This window comes from Pleuronectes platessa, chromosome 6 (assembly GCF_947347685.1).
Source record: "Pleuronectes platessa chromosome 6, fPlePla1.1, whole genome shotgun sequence".
NCBI classification, from domain to species: domain Eukaryota; kingdom Metazoa; phylum Chordata; class Actinopteri; order Pleuronectiformes; family Pleuronectidae; genus Pleuronectes; species Pleuronectes platessa.
In genome coordinates this window covers 4,836,135-4,857,730 of record NC_070631.1, presented here as the reverse complement: position 1 = coordinate 4,857,730, position 21,596 = coordinate 4,836,135, and the positions used below count along the sequence as shown (strand labels likewise).

General features: G+C 43.6%; 1 protein-coding gene across 3 annotated transcripts; it reads left to right on the top strand.

Moving 5' to 3' along the window:
* Nucleotides 1–502: 502 nt before the first annotated feature.
* Nucleotides 503–20,747, top strand: prickle3 (prickle homolog 3). 3 transcript variants are annotated; one of them, XM_053425655.1, is made up of 11 exons: nucleotides 503–726; nucleotides 6,909–6,988; nucleotides 14,881–15,064; nucleotides 15,490–15,603; nucleotides 16,528–16,665; nucleotides 16,928–17,131; nucleotides 17,655–17,841; nucleotides 18,210–18,542; nucleotides 18,625–18,915; nucleotides 19,003–19,395; nucleotides 19,479–20,747. In XM_053425655.1, the coding sequence occupies exons 1-11, from the start codon at nucleotides 685–687 to the stop codon at nucleotides 19,937–19,939; spliced, it is 2,427 nt and encodes an 808-aa protein (XP_053281630.1). In that variant the 5' UTR covers nucleotides 503–684; the 3' UTR covers nucleotides 19,940–20,747. The 3 variants fall into 3 exon arrangements, with proteins under 3 accessions (XP_053281630.1, XP_053281629.1, XP_053281631.1); XM_053425654.1 differs by having other exon boundaries at nucleotides 6,906–6,988; XM_053425656.1 differs by lacking the exons at nucleotides 503–726; nucleotides 6,909–6,988 and adding an exon at nucleotides 10,723–11,095.
* The last annotated feature ends 849 nt before the right edge of the window (nucleotides 20,748–21,596 follow it).

The window sequence follows — 21,596 nt, the reverse complement described above, 5'->3', positions numbered from 1 at the left end:
GTCTTTTGAGAAATAAAAACTTTGCGTAAGGTCTGTGGAAACGAGAAAAAGTAGGAACGTGGTCAAGTTAGATATATTTCATGCCAGGATACCTGTTAAGGGTTGGCACCTTCTAAATAAAAGCGAGATTAGTCCGTTTGAAAAAAAAATATATATATATTGACCCAAACAAGTGCAGTAAAAATAAGAGATGTTTATATATGTATTCATGTTATAAATATTAACAGCATCAGTCAATAATAATATTTATTATTATTATTATTATCAAAATCCATTTAATATCTTTCAGTTTAAGATGCTGTCAAAAAAAACTAAAAATACAATTTAAAAGGTGTCACATTGGACATGTTTAGTTTGATCAACCGTTTTTTATTAATTTATGAATTGATCCAGCAGTTTCACATCTGGATCCTGCAACTGCAAAACCTGCAGAGCGAGTATTCACTGTTTTACTTTGAAAAGGTCGAGCCAGAAGTCCCATGCTCTTTACTGAGACCAGCTTGTCCTCGGCGGAGTGTGACTGTGTGTGTCTGTGAGTTGGAATGAGGAGCTCAGTGAAGTCAGAGCGAGACATCATGTAGACGGACACACACCGTGTTGTGTTACATATCCTCACATGTGTGTTTGTCACCTGGTTTTTATCCTTCACTCCGGGAGACTGGTTGTTCCTTCGTCGTCGCCATCATGTTCCTGCGCGGCTCCAAGAAGCGACGCTCCAGCCGCTCGGTGAGTTTCTCCTTTCTTCACTTTTAAAACTTAATTAAAAACCCGAGAGGATTTTAAAGTTCCTCCACGAGACACATCGAGTGTTTCACCTTCAGGTTCCACGCGCGGGTTTGTGTTTAAACAGGAGTTTGTTGGGTTTTCAGCTCAGAGAAGAGTCCGGGGGAAAGTGTCCCACCTTCACCTGGCGTCTGTGCGGGTGAAGTGTTGTTGAGTGAACGTCCCACTACTTCCAACCACTTCAAATACACAGTTTGATACTGGTTTTAAATCCTCATTCCTTTAAAAAAGCTCCATTCGTTGTGTCTTGACTCGGTCCACGCGCCCCCAGGTGAGTCAGGAGGGGGTCAGGCTACGTCACAGTTGTGTGTTTCTTCACCTTAGCAGGTCGGGATGTGGCGGATGGAACTCGATCATCTGTCATGTTCTCATCACAGCAGAAATTAAAGATCAGATAAATCATCTTCCAGTTGGAATTCGGCCCCAGAAACACAGGCAGGCAGCTGACTTGAGCAGAGGAGGCTCGATTCCCAGTGCTCCCAGCTGTGTGGCAGGTCTAAAACATCTGGATCTGCAGCAGCACACTGGGACAACATCCACACCACTTCCGGTGACACTCACACACACACACACACACACAAAGTGGACTCAGGATATTAACTCTTCTTCTCCTGGACTGTTAGGGATTTGTCCGGCGGGCCGATAACAATATTAGAGAGTAATCTAATATCAGCCAATGTGCATATCACAATACTTGTCAATGTGATTATCAAACACTTATCATGTCATTGAGGTTTGATGTAGTACAGTTAAAACATACACTTACACTATCATAAATAACTTAATAAGAATGAAATACAACCAAATATGTTGGAATGAACTAAGGCAAGGCAAGTTAATTTGTTAAGCACATTTCAAGAACAAGGCAACTCAGAGTGCTTTACCTAGAATATAAAAAGGCTTCATGAAAAATTGTCAATATTATAAATTATGGTTGTATGATTTAATAAAAGGCCAAACAGGAATTAACAATAACTGAGATGTGCAGCGGACCTGCAGCTCTCTGGGAGCTTGTTCCATAAAAGCACTAAAAACTGACAAAGACATTTGTTTGTAAAATTTTAACATAAGCGCACAGTTTTTATTCTGTAAAATAAAAGTATTCATATCTGCAAACATAAAGTCATATTTAAATATGCCTGTGAAAGGCTCACATCTAGTTTTTAATCGAGGATCCTGCCACTTGTCCTTTTAGCGTCAGTGCTCTCACACCATGTAAACACTCTGACACCTGTTCCCACCTCACACATTCAAAACCTATAAAGTATTCATGAAATCGTGAATACTTTATGCAACACCTCATTACATCAGCGCCGCAAAAGTGAATTACAGATCATTTTACAACACAGATATTATTTATAAGTACAGAGTGGATGTTAAATACTTAATAAGATGCATGTATTTGTCTCTACTTGTGCGTAAACTAATTATTTGTTGACTATAAGGATGCAGCTGGTGATTCATGGGAACGTAAGAGTTTGATATTGATGTCGTGATGCAGATATTAAGATATGTTGGAAGATCCAGTAACAGAAAACTCGATATGACTGATCTGAGAAAGAGTTTAGTTGTCAGCTTGTTCACAGGCCTGGAGACGCCCGACCTGCAAACTGACTGTCTGATCTTGTCCAGTGAGGAGATCTGCATCGACTCTGCATGCCTCTGCAGCACAGGCCCCTGACCTCTGACCTCTCCTGTTAATGTTTAACCCCTCCTGCACCGAGGCAGCAAAATCCAAACAACACATTTCTCTTATTTGGGTCAAAAGCTCTCCAGAGTCCTTCTCTCACACCTGAGGAGTTATTCTCTCTTAGTGAGGATCTAAAGACAACACTCAGGTGTATATCTACTCTCATATTATAAGCAGTAAACCCCGGCTGAGTCGATGTGGTCGCCTGATGTCAGAGAAGAGAATTGGCCGGCTCTCAGTTTGCCCATTACCTGGTTACACCGGTTACCTGGTAGCAGGAGATCTCAAGCAAACGGAGGCCATGTGATTCAACCCGCTGGAGAAGAGTGAGGGAGCTGATAAGGAAACGTCCGCTGCTGCTCTGAGTGTGAGCCTGTGAGCTCATGTGAACTTGTGATTGCAGTATTTACTTTACCCACGTTGGGTTTATAGGAAACTTCCTACCACCACTTCCCTCACATCCTCCACGCACAGCACAATGGGCGGACCTCGTCTTCGCCGGGTCGCCGAGTTTGACGTCTTTTTGTGGAAGACCGAGAGGAAACACAAGCCAAACCCCTTTTTTAAGTCTGTGTGCAGCCTTGACACCGGCGTCATGATAAGGAGACATTCAAGGCAAAGTAGCACCAAGTGGCAGCGGGTACTGTTCAAGGTCGACATGTGGTTCCTTAAAAATAGAGTCGGTAAATTCAAGGTTCCTCCACGTTTAGATCAACAAGGAGGAAACAGCAGCTGGGAGGTGGCAGGAGAAAACAGCTGTTCTGGCTTTGTGATCACATGCAGTTAATACGAGTTGAAAGGTTTTATCATATTTATTCAATTCAATTTTATTTCTATCTCACTTTACATAGAGAGTAAGTTCAGTAAGTGTTAAGTAAGATAAATGGAAATGGACTGAACATTTCAAACCGTCCTGATGCACAAAACGAAAAAAAAAGCAATTTCAAGTAAACTCAAGGCTTTTCTCAGGATTCCTAATCCTTTATTATTGATGTCCTTATCTCTTAATTACAAACTTGAAGTGAGTGAGAACGTCACAAGTTTATTTAGTTGTGAGCGGGCCTGGTGGTGGAGAGTTAGGGAGCGTCAACAAGCTGCGAGTGGTGAAGAGAGACCATCGTTCGTATATCCACAGTTTGGGCTTTTTCCAAAACCGGATCATTTTGCTGAGCTTAATCTAATTTGAACAGACGTCCGTCCCATCCGCCTCCCGGAGAAATTCAGGCAGAAAATAATTAGAGGAGGTTTGTGAGACACAGTGGGCGTCGCTCTGCATGAGGAAACTAATATTACACTGTCTGTTTCCAATCAGAAACATTGACCTCAGTTGCCGGAGGGAGGGTTTTCAAACTCACAGCCGATCGAATGGCTGCCTCTGGAGTTATGATCTATATATTTGTATATAAAGATGTATATATTCATTTTTTTGATTTAAAAAGTCACCCTGAGCTACAGCAAATCTTCATTTATACTTATCTTAACACATATCTTACTTACTTAATATTAACTTAAGCTGAAACCATTCTTTTCTTATATATATTTTATTGTGCATATTGATTTAGAGACAAAATACTTTGAATTAGCTGTATAAGTTAATTTTCATGTGTTGTCCCAAGCAGGTTCTTCAGGGGCAACCTGAAGTAGAAGTACATATCTGCAATACAATGCATACCATTCAAAGTAACTGTACAACAAACCCCTGATTATCTCCACATTATGCTCACAGGTTTGTGTCCTTGCTTCTCCGGTGACTCTGCTGTGGTTACAGTTTGTTATATTGTGTTTTGACCGACTCTCAAAGAGGTTCAGAGGCAAACAATGAAAAGTTCTCTGTCCACACACGTATCATAAAGAAGCAATGACGTAAATAAGTTGAAGCTGCTCCCGCTCCTCAAACTCCACTTTTTTAAGAAACAACCAGGTCAAATGTGGCCCTGGCCCGAGTGGAGGAGAATGACAGTGAGAACATGAACAGATAAAGTGTCATTTCATTTCTTCCCTCCATGAATGGAGAGTCAGTGACACCCTGTCGTCTCCTGAAGTGCCATCATCTCAGGTCGGCTTCAGTTTCCACATCGTTTTTATCCTGCAGCCATTCACTGTTATTTTCTGTAACCTTAACAAACGTAATATTTAAAGAGGGAAGCCGTACACAAGGTGTGTGTGTGTGTGTGTGTGTGTGTGTGTGTGTGTGTGTGTGTGTGTGTGTGTGTGTGTGTGTGTGTGTGTGTGTGTGTGTGTGTGTGTGTGTGTGTGTGTGTGTGTGTGTGTGTGTGTGTGTGTGTGTGTGTGTGTGTGTGTGTGTGTGTGTCAGGCTCGGACCCCATGTTAGTGTGTGACAGCTCAGGAGCTGCTTCCAAAGGGAATAACAACTGACATGTTCAGTCACCCAGAAATCTCTGTACGCTCCATTTAGCCCAACTTGTCACCTTTCATACCTGCTCCTGTTAACATACTCAACATTGTGATTAATAAGGCTGCGTGACATAAGTTGTACTGTATCCATGTGTGTGTGTGTGTTGTTTGCACGGCACACTATGGCATTTTGAATATGGCATGGGAGGACTATTCTGGACTAACAAGTTCATGTTGCTACGAAACTGGATGTTGTGCAGGGAACCTACCACCTCCACATCGGAGCCGCTCAGACAGAAGGATTTCCAAATTGAAAAAACACACGATTAAAGTTCAAAGGTGCAAGAAAACAAACGGCTAATCGCTCCGTGGGTTCTCGGTGCATTAGCGAAGCACTTGAAACCCTTGTGACAGCCTCAGGTATCAGTGAGATAAGCAAAGCAAACTCCCTGTTGCCCTAATCAAAGTCATTCATTGCAGTTTGATAATTTTCTTTGCTAAAAACTGTGGCTTGGGAATCAGGCTTGGAAGTGAATACGTCTGGGGGAGTTGTGAGTGCTGCTGTTCTCTTGTGTGTGTCGTAAAAAGGAAACAGGTATGCACAGGTACCTCGCTGTGTCACATATCTTCATTTTATTGCTTTGCTCATTAAACTCGGTTGGCGTCAGCGCTCATGGGAGTGTACGTCTTCATGTGGAACTTGACTCATGCGTTCGAGGTAAAAGATCCAAGTGTTGTTTTCATGTTTGAAAGTTGAGTTCCGTGCACGAGGTCCATCTAAAAACCTTTCCAGCTGTTGCAGAGAGAAACGAGGAACATCATCCAAGTTCTGGAGCTAAAAACAACAGTGCCAGAGAGTTACTGTTTTTACCAATCTGGACAGAGCTAATAATTAACAAAAATCCCTATCGACAGTAAACTTTTCACATGCACGAGATATGAGAGGTGCAGTGGAGTGAAGGCTTCAGAGGTAAAGAAAGTGGAAACTGCACGGAGAGGGAAAGGGTGCAGTTCTCATCCTGTGTCTGCTTCCTTCCTCTCATCTCTAAAAAGAGGCCTGTGTCTGCAGAGTGGGTCCAATACACACACACACACACACACACACAGACTCACACACCCACACACACACAAGGTTGCAGGAATAGCGGTCAGATACGAGCTAGTTGGTTTTAGAGCAAAGCTTCACACGCTGGTGGCTTAGTCAGATGCACCACTCAGCACTTTTTTGGCGAAAGGCACTTTTGAGATTTGACTCCATGTGTTACTTATTTCTCTGTTATCGCTTCAGAACAGGCAGCGCGGCGCTCCTCGGACTCAGAATTCAATTTAACCGCGAGGCTGAATTTGAGAGCTGATGTGAAATTAACAGGTTTATCCAGAGGTTAAGTAATGTCAAGTTTAACCCCCACTGCAAGATGAAGTCCTGGTTCTGGACCCTGGTGATTAGTGAGGAGGAGCTGTTGAAAAGTGATGAGAGAATGGAGAGTGCAGGACATCTTTAATACAAATGGTTAATTACTAATACAGCAATTAGGTGATCTACAGCATTTAGTAATGGGCTTCAAAGTGTATTATTACATATTTATAGTTATATTTAACTGGTTAGTTACGTCAGTGTCGTCACCGGACACCGATATTGGATCATCAATCGATTATCTACACCTCTTATCCTCTTCAGGCAGGTCATGTTTAGACTGGGGGAGGAAGCCGGAGTAGAGACCTTCACCCACATAGACAACATTCAAACTCGAGACCCTGACTGAACTGGGATTTGACCCTGGAACCTCCTTTGTGTATTCAGACTAACCATCATCTATACAGTTGCACTCGCATGTGATGTTCATTATAAGTCTGCGTGTGATGTCATTAATAATCTATAGACGACTCATAATCCATCACAAACGCTGCTAAACTAAAGGTTGAGTGACTCTAAGTGCATTCTGCCGGTGGCTCTCACTCGATATGACGCGGATGCTGCTGTGGCCATGTGTGACTCACACGGTGCGTTTTTTAACTGTGTTTTTCTAACTTGTGTCAGTTTGTGTTAATCGTTCTTTCGCGATTGTTTTGTTTCCAGCAGGAGGAAGAGGACCCGGACAGAGGTCAGCCCTGTATGCGCTGTGGAGACCAGTGCCCCGGCTTCCGTGTCCATGGCTGGAGGTATGAACTGTGGGACTCTTAGACACTATCACGCCGCTGCCTGTTACCTTAGCAGGAAATGTTTTTCTTCTGCTCTGTTTGGAATAGACACAATCTCTTCTCCCGCTTTTTGAAGTTTCTGCAGCCATTGTTTAGAATCAGCTTCTTAAAAAGCACCGTCTGATATCTGGATTTTTCAGGCTGGAATCTACCTGTTTAATCTAATTAGAGTCTGACCAATAGATCTTCGGGGCTGATACAGATATCAGGAAGTAATCAATTTCCAAAACGGACATCAATCAATATTAAAACAAAAAGTTGGGAACAATTCTTTAAATGTGGCCTGAAGACAAACAAATGTAAATGAGGTTTGCAAACATAAAATGTATAAATAAAAATAAACCGGAATTAAACATATTAAATAAACATATATTTGCATATAAAATAAAATAGTTTATTCTGTCAAATACAAAACACACGCAGATACCATGAGAGGCTCATATGAGTCTGTCTCTAACTTTAATTCCCTTTTGTGTACAGGAATGCCGACTGTCAGAAACAATATTAATGTGTCGACTCCCTGACAGAACAGATGCTCTTGGTTAAGTTTTCATTTTCTTTTACACACAAACGATTTTTGTTCTACCAAAGACGTCACAGTGTGTGTCCTCAGATTGTTGCTATCAGCAAGAACTAAATCTGTATCTGATTTATTCACTAGATGTTTTTAATGAAAATTCAGGTTTAACCATGTTTCTGTGTGTATACGCACACAACTCTGGAGATACAGCAACATTGCTTACAAAGGAAATCAGCTTAACTGTGATCTGTGGATGTCGATGAGTGCAGATATACATTAAAAGACAACAAACATGACCCAGTCAGGGCAGGATGATTACGACTGACTCCACAGTCGTAAAGAACCGAGCTCTATATAGACTCACCAGTGCCATTAAGCCTACACATCTGCAGCAGCTGCATTTAGTTTGACTCGGCATTATCTTCATGGGAAAACAGAGGAGCTACAGAGCAGCAGGATTACCGAGAGTCATCCGGCAACATATGTTGTATGTCCGAGCTGCAGAGATTTAGACCTAAGACCTTCTTCTATGTCAGGAGAGCATTTGTCTTTTATTGTACTAAAAACAAGGCCACGTGGTGTATTGGCTTCCGAGGCGGCTTTTAAAGTGAAAAGCTTTTTGTTGCTTGATATTCCAGATCGATTTGCTTTAGTGTGAATCAATCTGGACACAGAGGAACCTCTACGCTGCATGAAGATGTTTCCGTTGGGTTTTTGTAACTGAAGGATTCTTTGCAGCACAAAGGATTTATTCATATATTATAATCCCTTTCTATGAAGTCAGTGTGTGAACCTCTGACACCTGCTTCTTCAGGAGTTGTTAACTTCTCAATGGACTCCTGAACGACAGTTTATTTTCCTCTGTTGAGCGGTTTCTCACATGCTTTTATTTGAGCGCTCTCTTTTCTGTCTCTCTCTCTCCTCTTTATTCCTTATATCCAGCTGGTTGGGTCTCTTGGTCACTTTAATCCTGTCAATCACACTAATAAGATTAAGCCTTACTGCTGAGATACTCACCCTCTCGACCACTTCATACCTCCCCCTGTCTCCCTCGCCCTCCTCCCCTCTCTCTTTCTTACCATAGCGTTTGATTTCCAGATGTGACTGTTGTATTTCAGCAGGTTTAACATATAAAAGTAGAATAGATAAATGTACTTAACATAGTTTTATACAGCAACGTAAAATATGTCAACTGGAAAGGCTGCAGTTTACAGATTCAAAAAAATCTGAAAATATTAAATGTTACAGAAAGTGCCTGGATCTGCCCTTTAATCTGCAGCTGCACCAATATTTAATGTGTTCTTCTTTGATTTGAAAATCAATCATCCTAAAGAAATATTCCTGGATCCTCTCCAAGCTTTAATGTGTTCTTGCCCCACCCCTGTTCAGAATTACAAGGTTGTGTGGTTATTGCACAATCCTGTTAACTAACAAACACAAATGAAAACAGAACCTCCTTAGCCGAGGCATTGAAGGAACGTTGAAGTTTAAATTCCAGACGGTTGTTTTGCCAAAAGTCTTGTGCAACATTAAACTGAAGAAAATGAATCCAGATTTCTTTGTATGAGTGAAGCAAGGAAGATTTATGATACAGCGTGAGGAGCACACTCACCTGGTTTGTCACACAGCTAATAAACAAATGAAGAAGGAAACAAGTAAAGTTTACTGAGCTCAAGCCGACTGCAGCCCAGGGAAGGATTGAATAAAACAACTGGCCCAGGAATGTGTAGTTTCTGTAACCAACAGACTGTAATTGTATCGTTCAGCTCATTCAGTCCTGTTCCTTCTATTCAGGTCAAGACAAAGGAAGTTAGGATGTAATCTAAAACATGTGCTGCTGCGCTCCACCTCACACGCCGGCTGCCAGAGCGGCCCCCGAACACATCGATCTGTTTACAGTACGTCTGATCTGTGTAGCATGAACACGATGCTGTGCTACATGGAAGCCGTTCAGTCTGAGACAAAGAGAAACGTCCTGTTCTGACGTCTCGAGTCGGTTTCAAGCCGCTCCAGGAGAACCAGGAACTTGAAAGTGATTAAGTGATTGAGATGAATGGGGGTCAGTTGTTCGGACCCCTGGAGTCTGCCGCTAATTGCATCTTCTTTAATAACCAATTCCGAGTCACACCTTCCCGATGGAGAAGATCAGCCGGGTGACCACAGGCTCAGCTGCTGGTGCTCGCTGAGAGGGAAGTGATCCATCTTCATCCCCAGCTCCCACAGACAGAGCTTTAACTGGGGCGGGGGTGCAGATGGTGCTTCCGCTGCCCAGCAGTGAGCGAATTAAGTTACTTTTGACCCACAGGTCCCCAGCACATTTAGAAAGTGATCAAAGTCGCCTTCACTATTAGTCTGGGCGGCCATGTGGCAATTACTCATACTCTAATTAGTGGCAGAGGGTTATAGGACGAGGCCCATCTGCCTTTCAGAACCAGATCTGAGGAGGGTTCTCTGAAGTCAGCTGCAGATATGGATTATCACACCAGGAGCAGCATGCTTTTAAAGCAGAGGATTATTATATAGCTGTCACACTGTGTGCCCTTCAGAATCGATAACTATTTAATGATAATAATCTTTATCTTTAAAGGAGCTCGAGCAAGATAATGTTGACAAATGGATCAATTAAGTGTTTGTTGCAACTCTGCTTTGTGTCTATTGAACACGAAGCAGCGTTTGTTGACTCTGATGCTGGAGTTGTTTAGTTGCTGAATAGAAATCGATCTAATATTTCCAGAAATGGGAAAACAGCAACAACAATACATTTCCCAGTTCAGGTTTCTGCAAGTCGAAGCTTCACTGAACTTCCAGGTGAGCGGCTCTTTGTGCTCGATTACTCCAGGTCACTTTTTTACAGTTTAAGAAAGAAAACTGCAACCGACATCGCCACAGGCCATGAAAACAAACCAAAGAGACATGTCTGATACGGCAGCTTTAATATTGACACTCACACTGGAGCTGGAATGAATTCAGAGACGTGTGGTGACTTCGCTGAGACTGAAATTCCTGCCGTCTGCTCGATCCTGCACCAGAGACACTTTGCTGTCGTGCGTGTCCATCGTATTCACGTATGGTGACAGAGACAGGAACCCCACAGCGCTGCTCACAGGCTCAAAATCTGCTCCACTTTTAAAATAACTGCATCGAAGCAACAATCTGCTGTGAATCAGTCGGAGGAGGAGGAGGAGAGAAGACCCCGTGAGTTTACTCCTCACGCCTGTTCTACTCAGAGTCTGATGTTTCCTGTCTTTTTAAAAAGCCATTTGTATTTCGTGTGGTCGTGGCCGGAGCGGTGACATCTTTTTGTTGGAGCCCACTATCAGCTCGGAGGAGGGTGGGAGTCGGGGGTGGAGGAGACATTGAAAAGAGCTGTGCAGAGAGAGAGAGAGAGAGAGATGTGAGCACATGGAGAAGGAGCTGCCCTCAGTGACGGAGGCAGACAGCAGCAGCAGGAGACGCCTGTCACATGAAAACCCTTTGTAGCTTCAGGAGAGTCTGGATGGGACAGCGCCTGCGGGACAACCTGGGCTAATTTGTGATGAATACAGCAGGTAATGGAAAAAAAGCCTTTTACAGTCTAACAGGATTACAGGGACTAGAAACTCAAACAGTCATTAAGTCTGGAGATGTGAGTAATGCACTGTTTTTTTTTTTTTGTGCAGTTCTTTTGTGTGTCATAGTCTGACTTCATGTTGTTTTGTACACAAGACTGTTCACTTGATATCATGTTCAGGTTGTGCTGTTGCTCACAGGCTGATTTATTATCCGGGCGGGGGGGGGTGTGAGTGAGCCTTAATCTCTGTGTGCGACAAAATTAAAATGATTTTCAATCCCTTCAGCCAAAGCTAATTAAAGCTGTTGGATTTCCACAAGTTCAAATGAGTTTATTTCAGATCTGCACAGTCAATATTTACCTTCTCTGTACTTCTCCGTCTAAGACTCCATCAGCAGTTCAACCATTGGCAAATACCTTTCCCCCCTTCATGGCCTCCATCGCCTTGCTTCATCATACAGACTTATATTTGTTCTGTTATAATTATTTAATGCATTGTTACTTTTTTTACAAAGCTGCAAAATTTGTTGATTTATAGTTTATTCAGTGGACGGAAAGTTATAATGATATATTTGTTATTTCTCATATGACAATGAAGTGATATTTGAAGGTTTTAGGCTGTTATCTGGAGAGAAAAATACATAAATTCTAAATATTCTTCACTAATTTTAAAGATTTCAAACCAAACAATGAATCAAGTAAACTAATCTGCAGATTAAAATCTATAAACAGGAGATGCACCATCGGTCACAGCAGCAGATGCAGCAGCCGTCTCACTCTCACTAACACTGTTTTGGTGCAGCAAACAAATCCAGTGGCAGATTGTGGATCTCTGTCCAGAGCAGCATCTGCTGTGTCTCCTTCTTAATAACACATAATGCTGGTTATGTATTCAGTGTTGAACTTGTATTTTAGATTTGTCTTTGTGTTTTTCAAAGCCGCACGGTTTAGATATACACAGTTAATTAATTGCATTTGTTTTTGCACTTTTATTTTGAGCCTTTCTCTCAAATTGAGGGATGTTCTCCTGCAGTGACGTTTGAGGAACTACAGGAAGTAGGAAACAGTTTGATTGATTATTTAACTAAATCATTTAATCTCTTATTTTGACAGCAGTTTAGTGAAAATTCAATTTGCCGTTGACGAAATTATAAAACCTAATTAGCAGCTACCATCAAAACATCGAGCCACAATCATATCGACTTCAATGTGATACTATACTGTTAAACAAATCTATCACTTTGTATGGATTTTCTTTAAAACAATACACCTCTATTCAAATAAGTATTTATTTATATAATACAAGGAGTGAAAAGCCACGTGTTGAGGATCAGTTGATTTTCCTCTGTGCTGTTTCTTTGATGCAGTTTTGGGTTGAAAATCTGATTGTAGATCTGCTACTTTTCAAAACCATCGAAACCTAACTCAACAGAGATTGTATACAAGTCCTTTTAAAGTATCTATACTTTCCACTCTAATCAGGACAATCACAGGTATTTTCCCTCCTTTTGAACTCGTAAATCATATTGTTTGTGTCTCATCTGCACTAAATGCTCATATCCTGAGGGGACAAAGCCTGCTTGTATTACATCAGAGGCTTGTGAGTCAGATAATTGAACAGGACATGGCTCGGCGCAGCAGGGCTTGGTTAATTGCACAGTGTTGAAATACCCTTCAGTAATGTTCTGCTGTTAAATTTAGTGAAGTCACGAATACACAGCCACGTGCTGAGGAGGGAGAAGACGGAGGAGCTTCTCCTGGATGTTAGACGTGCACAGCACACTCTGCTGCTCGCTCGTTTGTGTGTCTCTTGTATAGGGAGTGAGTCCCTCTGGTTTGCATTTAGGCAGCAGGCGTGTGTTTAAATGTTTGTCGTGCACAAACCAGGCTTAACGTCCAGATAGAGACTTGATTTATTACTTTACAAATTCTCCCAAATTGGCCCTGTGTCATCTCTGGGTTCCTGTATGTGATGGTCGGCGCCGTAAACGCTTTCATCATGTGGGGGGGAGGCCGGTGGTGGGGTGTGTGTGGGGGGAGTGGGTCACTGGTGGTGCGTCTGCCATCTGTCCCCCCCCCATGCCAGGTCTCCGGCTGTGTCCTCCTACCCATTTACGTAGGAATGTGCGTGGCGTCCCCCCCCCCCCCACCACCCCACCCTTTCCCTCAGCTTTTGTTAACACACACTTGCACAAATACAGCTGGGACCAGATCTGTGCCAACCTGGCTTAGCCTAAGCTTGAGTCTCAGTGTTTACTATTATTTATATTGGTCCTGGTCGATCGTGGCCTTATAAGGTCCAGGACAGGGCGGCGTGCATGTGCAGTTTTATAAACATATATATTGTTTCAGGGCCTGAGAAAAGACACTGGGATCCCACAGTGTTAGTTTGTGTCTCTGTTTTGTCAACTCGCCGACAATTAACTTGTGTTGGGTAAAGAGAGAGAGTGAGAGAGAGAGAGAGAGAGAGAGAGACGTTACTATCGAGTGTCACAGGAGGAGACGATTGATCAGTCCAGCTTTCACGCACTTCACCGGTCGTGTGCGTTTTTTGTGCGTTAGCTTTTTTTTGGGTTGCGTGGGGGGTGGGGTCCTGGAATAAAGCAGCTTTGTGCTTTGTGAACTTGAGCCACAAGTTCCAGCTGGCAGGCGCTTATGCAACCACAACAGGGATGTACACATGCAGCAGTACATGCTGCTGCGTGTGGCCGCGGTGTCACTCCACATCCATTCAAATACGAGACGCCGTCAGCCTGAGGCGCTTTATTCTGACTCCACCAGTCCCCCCCCCACACACACACACACACACACACACACACACACAAAGAGACACACCAAGAGACACACCCACCGCCAGATTGTATGTGGCGAGGATAACGAGGGAAAGATGGGTTGTATTACGAGGCGGAGGGAGATTATTGCTCCCGTCTTCACCTCCCTCTCTTAACTGCCAGGGGATTGACAGCCAGGCTTATATCCGTGACCTCATTTCCTCCTCGTCCGGTGGAGATAAATGGTTCTGGAGAGATGACGGCGCGATGAGGGCACGAAGTGTTGTTCCCTTTGTGACAACTGTTGTATTAGTAATTTGTGGCAGCGGGGGAGTCTGGTTGAGTCAACCTGAAGAATGTGTGAGGGCTGGTTTGTGACAGGTTGTCTGGAAGTCTGCTCACGAAACCAGCAGTGGGAGCGGCTGTGTGAATATTGTGTTGATATATATATATATATATATATAGACACAGATAACTCAAGTGTTTTGGTTTGTTTGAGGAGCTCGTCTAACTACCTCAACTTAGTTCAGAGGCTGGTTTTCTTTTGGCTTAATTACAAAGTTCAATCATCGTAAATAAATGATTTAAAAGTGCTCGTAAATTTAAAGAAAGTGGAAAAAGAGAATTCCTGGATCCGCACCCTAATCTGGATCCACACCAAACTTTTATGAGTTCTTCCTTGGGTCATGCCCAGACTCTCTATCATGAAAATTGGCTGAGTAGTTTTTGCGTAATTCTGTCAACAAACAGGTGATGGTAATAAAATTTAAAGTTGATATATTTTCTTAGTTTTTCTTAGATTTCTCAGCTTGTTTGGGAAGTCCTGAAGCAGATTGAAGTTTGACACCATGTCTTGCCTCTGTGGTACCTGAGGCACCAGGAGGACCCGCCTGTCATCCTGTATTTATTGAGAGATTTGACATTTGATCAGTTTCGGCTTGTGTTGTAAATCTATAGGAAAAAATAAGATTGTCCCCGGGGCTGAAGTGCAACACTGTCCCTGTCTCCACAGGAAAATCTGCGTGCACTGCAAGTGTGTGCGAGAGGAGCATGCTGTGCGCTCCGTGCCGGGCCAGCTGGAGAAGATGATGACCAAGCTGGTATCCGACTTCCAGAGACACTCCATCTCCGATGACGACTCGGGCTGCGCCTCCGAGGAGTACTCATGGGTCCCACCGGGGCTCAAGCCCGAACAGGTAACAGCCGGGGTGCTGAGCAGAGGGGAGACCGTGAATGAATCCTACACACGACGCACAATACACATGTCTTCTGTCCGTCCTGGGAGAGGATCCCTCACATGGGACCCTCTCTGAGGTTTCTAAGTTCATCGGCTGTTATTAGGGCTTATTTTGGTAGATCTACTCTTGTTGAGGGTGAAGAACAGAGGATGTCTCACCTTGTTAAAGCCCTAAGAGACAAAGTGTGATTTATGAATATGTGCTTTACAAATATAAATGTAATTGATGATTGATTGATTTATTAGACAAGTCTGCACAGACGCTCAATTTGATAACTATGGGAACAACGATTCAGTCGTTTTGTTAAATGACAGCAATTGAATAAATGACTCTCTTTATTCTGCCTGATTAATGTCTGCACGTGAACTTGTCTCCTCACGCAGGTTTACCAGTACTTCAGCTGCTTGCCAGAGGACAGGGTGCCTTATGTGAACAGTCCGGGGGAGAGATACCGGATCAAGCAACTGCTGCACCAGCTGCCGGCTCATGACAGTGAGGTAACGGCCACTTCAACTCTGTGACTCTGGATGTTTAACCCTGACCCTAAAATGTCAGAGTGAGACCATGTGAGAATATACAAGGAAAATGTTCTGATGATTTAAAAGCGAGCGAGAGGTTGATACAGTTTCTAACATGCGACAGATGTGAAGAATATAAGTATCTCAGGAAATTCAATATATCCGTCATATTCTTCCTCCTGCTGCTCTCCCCATGCTCCATCCCTCGCCTGAATGTTCTGGAAGATTCATATCAGATTCTTCATATGTGAAATGCAAACTCCAGAAAATATCTGGACCTTATTTTTCAGAGTTCATGTCTGAAAACGGGCATCGTGATCATGCCTAAAATATAGCCTTCAGTCCACTGAGCTTATTAAATCACAACACAGTTACATCGATTCTTCGATTTATGTCAACCTCTGCAAAGATGCTCCTGTAAAAAATAGATAAATAAACCAAGGTCAATAGAGAACACATTTCACCTGTTTACAGTAACTTAGGTGTGATTTGTATTTATTTGTTGATTTGTTTAATAAGGACAGTGCACATGAATTAAGACTTTTGTTTTTGTCCCTGGAGAATCATCCAAAATAGAACAAGCATAAATCAAAATTACACAGCTATTCATGCAGAACAATTACAAAGAAAAGAGAATAGTGTTAGAAAAATGGATTACGTATAAGACTCTTTATTTGGTTTTAATTAATTTTAAAGGTTTTATTTTCACTTGAACCCTGATGTATTAATAACAACCCTCAGATCAGTCGTGCTTCTTTGTTCAATAGTCTGTAAACGATATACTTGTTCTGATTTATAGTTATCGGACTGCGACTGCTAGTTTGAATCCATCTTTCTGAACCAAAGTTGATAAACAATCTTTTGAATATATGTGTCAACAAGAGTTTCCCCGTGTTCCCACAGCCGCAGTACTGTAACACTCTGGAGGAGGAGGAGAAGAAGGAGCTGCGTCTGTTCAGCCAACAGAGGAAGAGAGAAAACCTGGGCCGAGGGGTCGTCAGACTCTTCCCAGTAACTATGATGGGAGCCAAATGTCAACAGGTGAGGCAGCATTCAACTTATAACAACAGTATCCTTATGTAACATTAAGGCTCGGATGTAAAACTACATTAAAAAGAGTGAAGCGTGCAGGTGCAGGCCCGGCTTCAGGGCCACATCACACTGGCATTTAATGATTACAGGGCTGTGAAAGCAAAGAGCTGCACGACCTGGGCGCGTTCACCAGGATGTGCAGCGTCTGACTTCCTCTCCCTCTGCACCGCACCCCCACAACACACACCCAACCCAATGTGTTTTTTTCCAGTGTGGCAGGCAGATCTGCGGCGGAGACATAGCGGTGTTTGCCAATCGGGCCGGACACGGCGGCTGCTGGCACCCTCAGTGTTTCCAGTGTTCCTCGTGCACAGAGCTGCTGGTGGATCTGATCTACTTCTACCAGGAAGGACAGATCTACTGCGGCCGGCACCACGCCGAGAGGCTGAAGCCCCGCTGCCAGGCCTGCGACGAGGTGACTGTCTCTCCAGGGTCCAAAACCTGTCTGATCAAACTGTGATTAACATTAGGTCTCTTATAGCAAAGAAGAGTCCCAGTGAGAAGCAACAAACTGGTGCAAGAGGCCGACGTCTTTATTTAGCAGATTTCAAATCTCTTTCACCTTCGTTCTTCTTCTGCAAACTGACCATTGTTCATTTAACTTCATATAAAACAAAGCTCCAGCTGCTGTAAAGAGGAGTATTTTAGCTTTAAGGTCAAATGTGCTCATCATTTGCTTTGGTCAGTTTAGTGTCGTTTGTCTGTTCTTGTTTTGAATGGCCTCTCGCTGTGACTTAAGAGATTAACTGACGTAGTTAATGGATCAGGCACGACTGACCCCAGGAGTTCTTTAGACCCAGAGGAGGACTAAGCCTGCAACGAGAGCATCTTTCCTCCCCCCCTGTCTCTCAAACCCAAACCTTCAGTATTCTGTAGTATTTGATTTCTGTGCAGGTGAACTCATCACTGGGGTTCTGACTGACTTCTCTGTCTCTCAGGTTATTCTCGCGGATGAATGCACAGAGGCAGAAGGACGATATTGGCACATGAAGCACTTCTGTTGCTTCGAGTGCGAGGCGGCGCTCGGCGGCCAGCGTTACATCATGAAGGAGAGTCGACCGTACTGCTGCTCCTGCTACCAGGCCATGTACGCAGAGTACTGTGATACCTGCGGAGAGCACATAGGTACTGGAGTCTGAAAGAACACGTTTACAGCTGTTACAATGCAGCCAATGTCAATCTCAATGTCTTTAATCAGCAGCTGTTTAAAAGCAGTTTTCAAATTGGTTTGTGTTGTAACACGATATAATCCAGATGTGAGCAGACTTAAATTTTAATTTAAAATATATACATCCCCTGTCTCACAATGTTAAACAAAGATCTGGAATCTTGTTTCACTAAAAGTTGTGCATTGACATTTTAATTAAGTGTTTTGTGTTATAGAAGTACAGTCAGTTAAAATACGGCTGACATACTGAAATCTAATTGCACTGTGTGTACCCACAACAGAGGACACAAGTGATGTGTGTAATCATGAAGTCATTTCCTCTCAGGTATCGACCAGGGTCAGATGACGTATGAGGGGCAGCACTGGCACGCCGTGGAGTCGTGTTTCTGCTGCGCCCGCTGCCGGCTGCCTCTCCTGGGCCGGCCCTTCCTCCCCCGAGCGGGGCTCATCTTCTGCTCCAGGCCCTGCTCGCTGGGCGAAGACCCCGATAACTCCGACTCCTGCGACTCAGCGCTGCAGAGCAGAACCTCTCAGCACGGCCGGCACAGCGGGACGCCAGAGAAACACAAGCGGCAGCAATGTGGTTCCCCACTGAAGCCACCAGAGGGCGTCACTATAACTGCAAAGGACTGCATTCACACTGCAGTGGAAGACAGGGGTGAGTCAGAAAACCATGTGAATTTAAATGCACTGGTATTTTCCCACTAATCCAACATGTTTCTTTGCTCTGCCTCTCTCAGGCGTCCACTCTGCTCCAGTTCAAAACGGACTTCCGGCTCCCGGTGGTCAGCCTCATCCCAGAGGCTCCTATTCTCCTCTTCCCCACATTCATCTAGGAAATGGTCTGGGTCCATCTTGGCCCAGCGACCTCCCTCACTACAGTTTACTGCCGGAGAACTGTGGTGTCAGACCTCAGGTCAGCGCTCTGCAGCAGAATGAAAACACTGGACTAACCGGTCTGAACTCTAGAGGAACCTCCACCGCTAAAGACTGTAGAAACTGGGTGGAGAGGACCAATCAAGTGATGCAAGGTAACAGGAATCACTCATCTGATTGCTTATATTCACCCACAGTAACTTAAACTCACTGTGTGTTAACTCCTCTTCTCTTGTCCTCAGCGTTTCCCCCCCACAAAAACCCCCTCGTGAACCCCTTGGTTTCGCCCGACTCGTCTCCCCTCGCTCTCAGCAACACCTCCGTCCTCCCTCCTCCTCTTCCCGTCAAGACTCGTGACCTGATCCCCAGCGAGCCGCACCCGCCCAACCTCCGGCTTCTAGAGGACGGACCCGCGGATCATGCCCCCCCGCTGACTCGCAGCGGCACATTTAGAGTCAGCTTCAGAGAACCAATCAGCAGCAGCTACTCTGTGGACGCGGAGGAGGACGAGGAGGAGAATGAGGAGGAGCTGCGGGAGGGCGAGGACGTCCAGCAGGTGGAGGACGAGGTGGAGGGAGGTTTTGGAAGCAGGTTGAATCTGCAGAAAGGTGTCCCGCCGCAGATGGATCTACTGGGTAAGCAAAAGTTTCAGAGTGAAATATTAACTGTCATTCAATTTGGAAATAAACTTGATTTTGTTTTGTTTTTCCTCAACCAGACGGATCCTCGTACCAACAGAGGAATCTGAGGCGAGGGTGGAATCGTTGCCGTGTCCAGTCGGACCCGAGTCTCCACCCGGGCTCAGAGAGAAGAACCCGACACTCGCGGACCGAGCGGCCCGAGCTGGACGAGCTGGACTGGAGAGGCGAGAAAGACACGGACAGCCGGGGCTGCTCCAAGGTTTCCTCACTGAGCCTCCAGCCGGGCCACTACAAGCACGAGGACTCCTGCTCCACGTGTTCCTCGTCCTCGGACTCGGAGGAGGACGGCTTCTTCCTCGGGCAGCCGATCCCTCTGCCCCCGCAGCTCAGGAAACAGCAGCCCGATGAGGGCGAGGACCGGGAGGGGGGGCAGGAGAGGGAGGTGCAGAGAGACTCGGGGCTGAGAGGAAGCTTCAGGCGGAGACGAGCTCACAGTCTCAGTGCAAAGGACAAAGATAAAAACTGTGCTATTTCTTAACAACAGACAGCAACACAGACACACAGCCTCTTATTTACTGACTGGTGCTGCTCAAGAGAAACTCACCTCACTTTCATTATTCTGGTATCCAAGTTGTGTGATGGTGTTGAATGCAAAACTCTACAGACTGTTTCCAAAGGTGAACCACGGCCACTGATTCTCCTTAGAAGGAGGAAGAAAAGTGAGCTACATCCACAATAACATGTTTTCATTTTCAAACACATCAGCGCTGCCTCGTTTACACCTGACGTCCACACTACTCCACTGGACGAGATCAATGTCACATGGTTTATGAATCATGTGAGCGCTGATGGAACTTAAATGATCATTGATAATGATTCTAATTAAAAACACTCAGACCTGTCACAGTTAAATCTCACTGCTCATTATCTTCGACATCATTTAAGAATTCAAACCTCAAGAAGAACCAGGAACTGACGGAACATTCCAACACTATTGAAAATACAGAATATGTTATTATAACTCTGCTGTTTCCATTCTCTGTGCTCTTATGTGCAATTGTATATGGTTGTAATATATTACAGTGAAGTAAAGTAAATGGCCAAATAGTATGTCGAGGATGATTACTTCAGCAAACTGGTAGTTTTGAACGATCAAAATTAAGTGTGTGTGTTGAACAGTTAAGTTGAAGCACATTTATCACGTCTCTAATCATGTGCGGCTGGAAGGTCATTTATTTTTCTATAGAGGAACTTGGTGTAGGTCACTGATCCGTCTTGTTTTATTACAGAGACGACGATTGAATGTGAGAAAAACTTGTGGCGACATTAAATGTGTCTAAATTGTTGGTGTAAATGTGTGTTGTTGGCTTTTTTTCCCACATTACATACACAACACACACTTTTGAAGAGTAAGTATAAAGTGTAAGTTCATTTTTATAAATTCATTTTGTAAATTTAGTCCAGAACCTCAAGTAATATACTTGAATACTTCTCCATTTCAAAACAAACACTTTCAAACCTGATTTATAAAATAATATTATTATCTAGCAGTACATATAAGTGGAGCTGCAACAAGTAGTTGATTTGTAGACTGACAGAAAACCAAGATGATCGTCTTTCTCTTTAGGTCGTTATTAAATTCAGTCCTCGAAATGTGTCTGATTTTTCTCATCGAGATCCATTAAATGTTTTCTGGGAAATCGTTAAACAATCTTGAATAAGAAAGTGAAAGAAACCTCGAGGATCTGCCCCCTGATTCAGGTCCAATCCAGAATTTAAACAGGTTATTTCCTGATTCCACATCCTTCCACCAACTTCCCTGATAATCAGCTCAGTTATACTGGTTTATCTGGTTTATTGTCTCGTGTCATTTACATTTTTAGTTCCATTTCTATTCTTATTACTGTCCGGCACAGGTTCTGTATTACTCTGGATACACTTTATACTTTTATTTTCACTTGGATTCTTTACACTTATTCTCTTTATTTGTACTCTACAATATATTGATAACTTTACTTTACTTAAACAATCCAACAATCAAATGAACAATGTGAAAATATAATAATCATTAGTTGTTATTCAACATGGATAAAAATGGCGGCATCTTAACCAGCTGCAACAGCAAAGTGCTATTTAGAATGTATATGATAATGTATTTATATAAAACATAATACTAAAGAACTTGAGCTATTGAT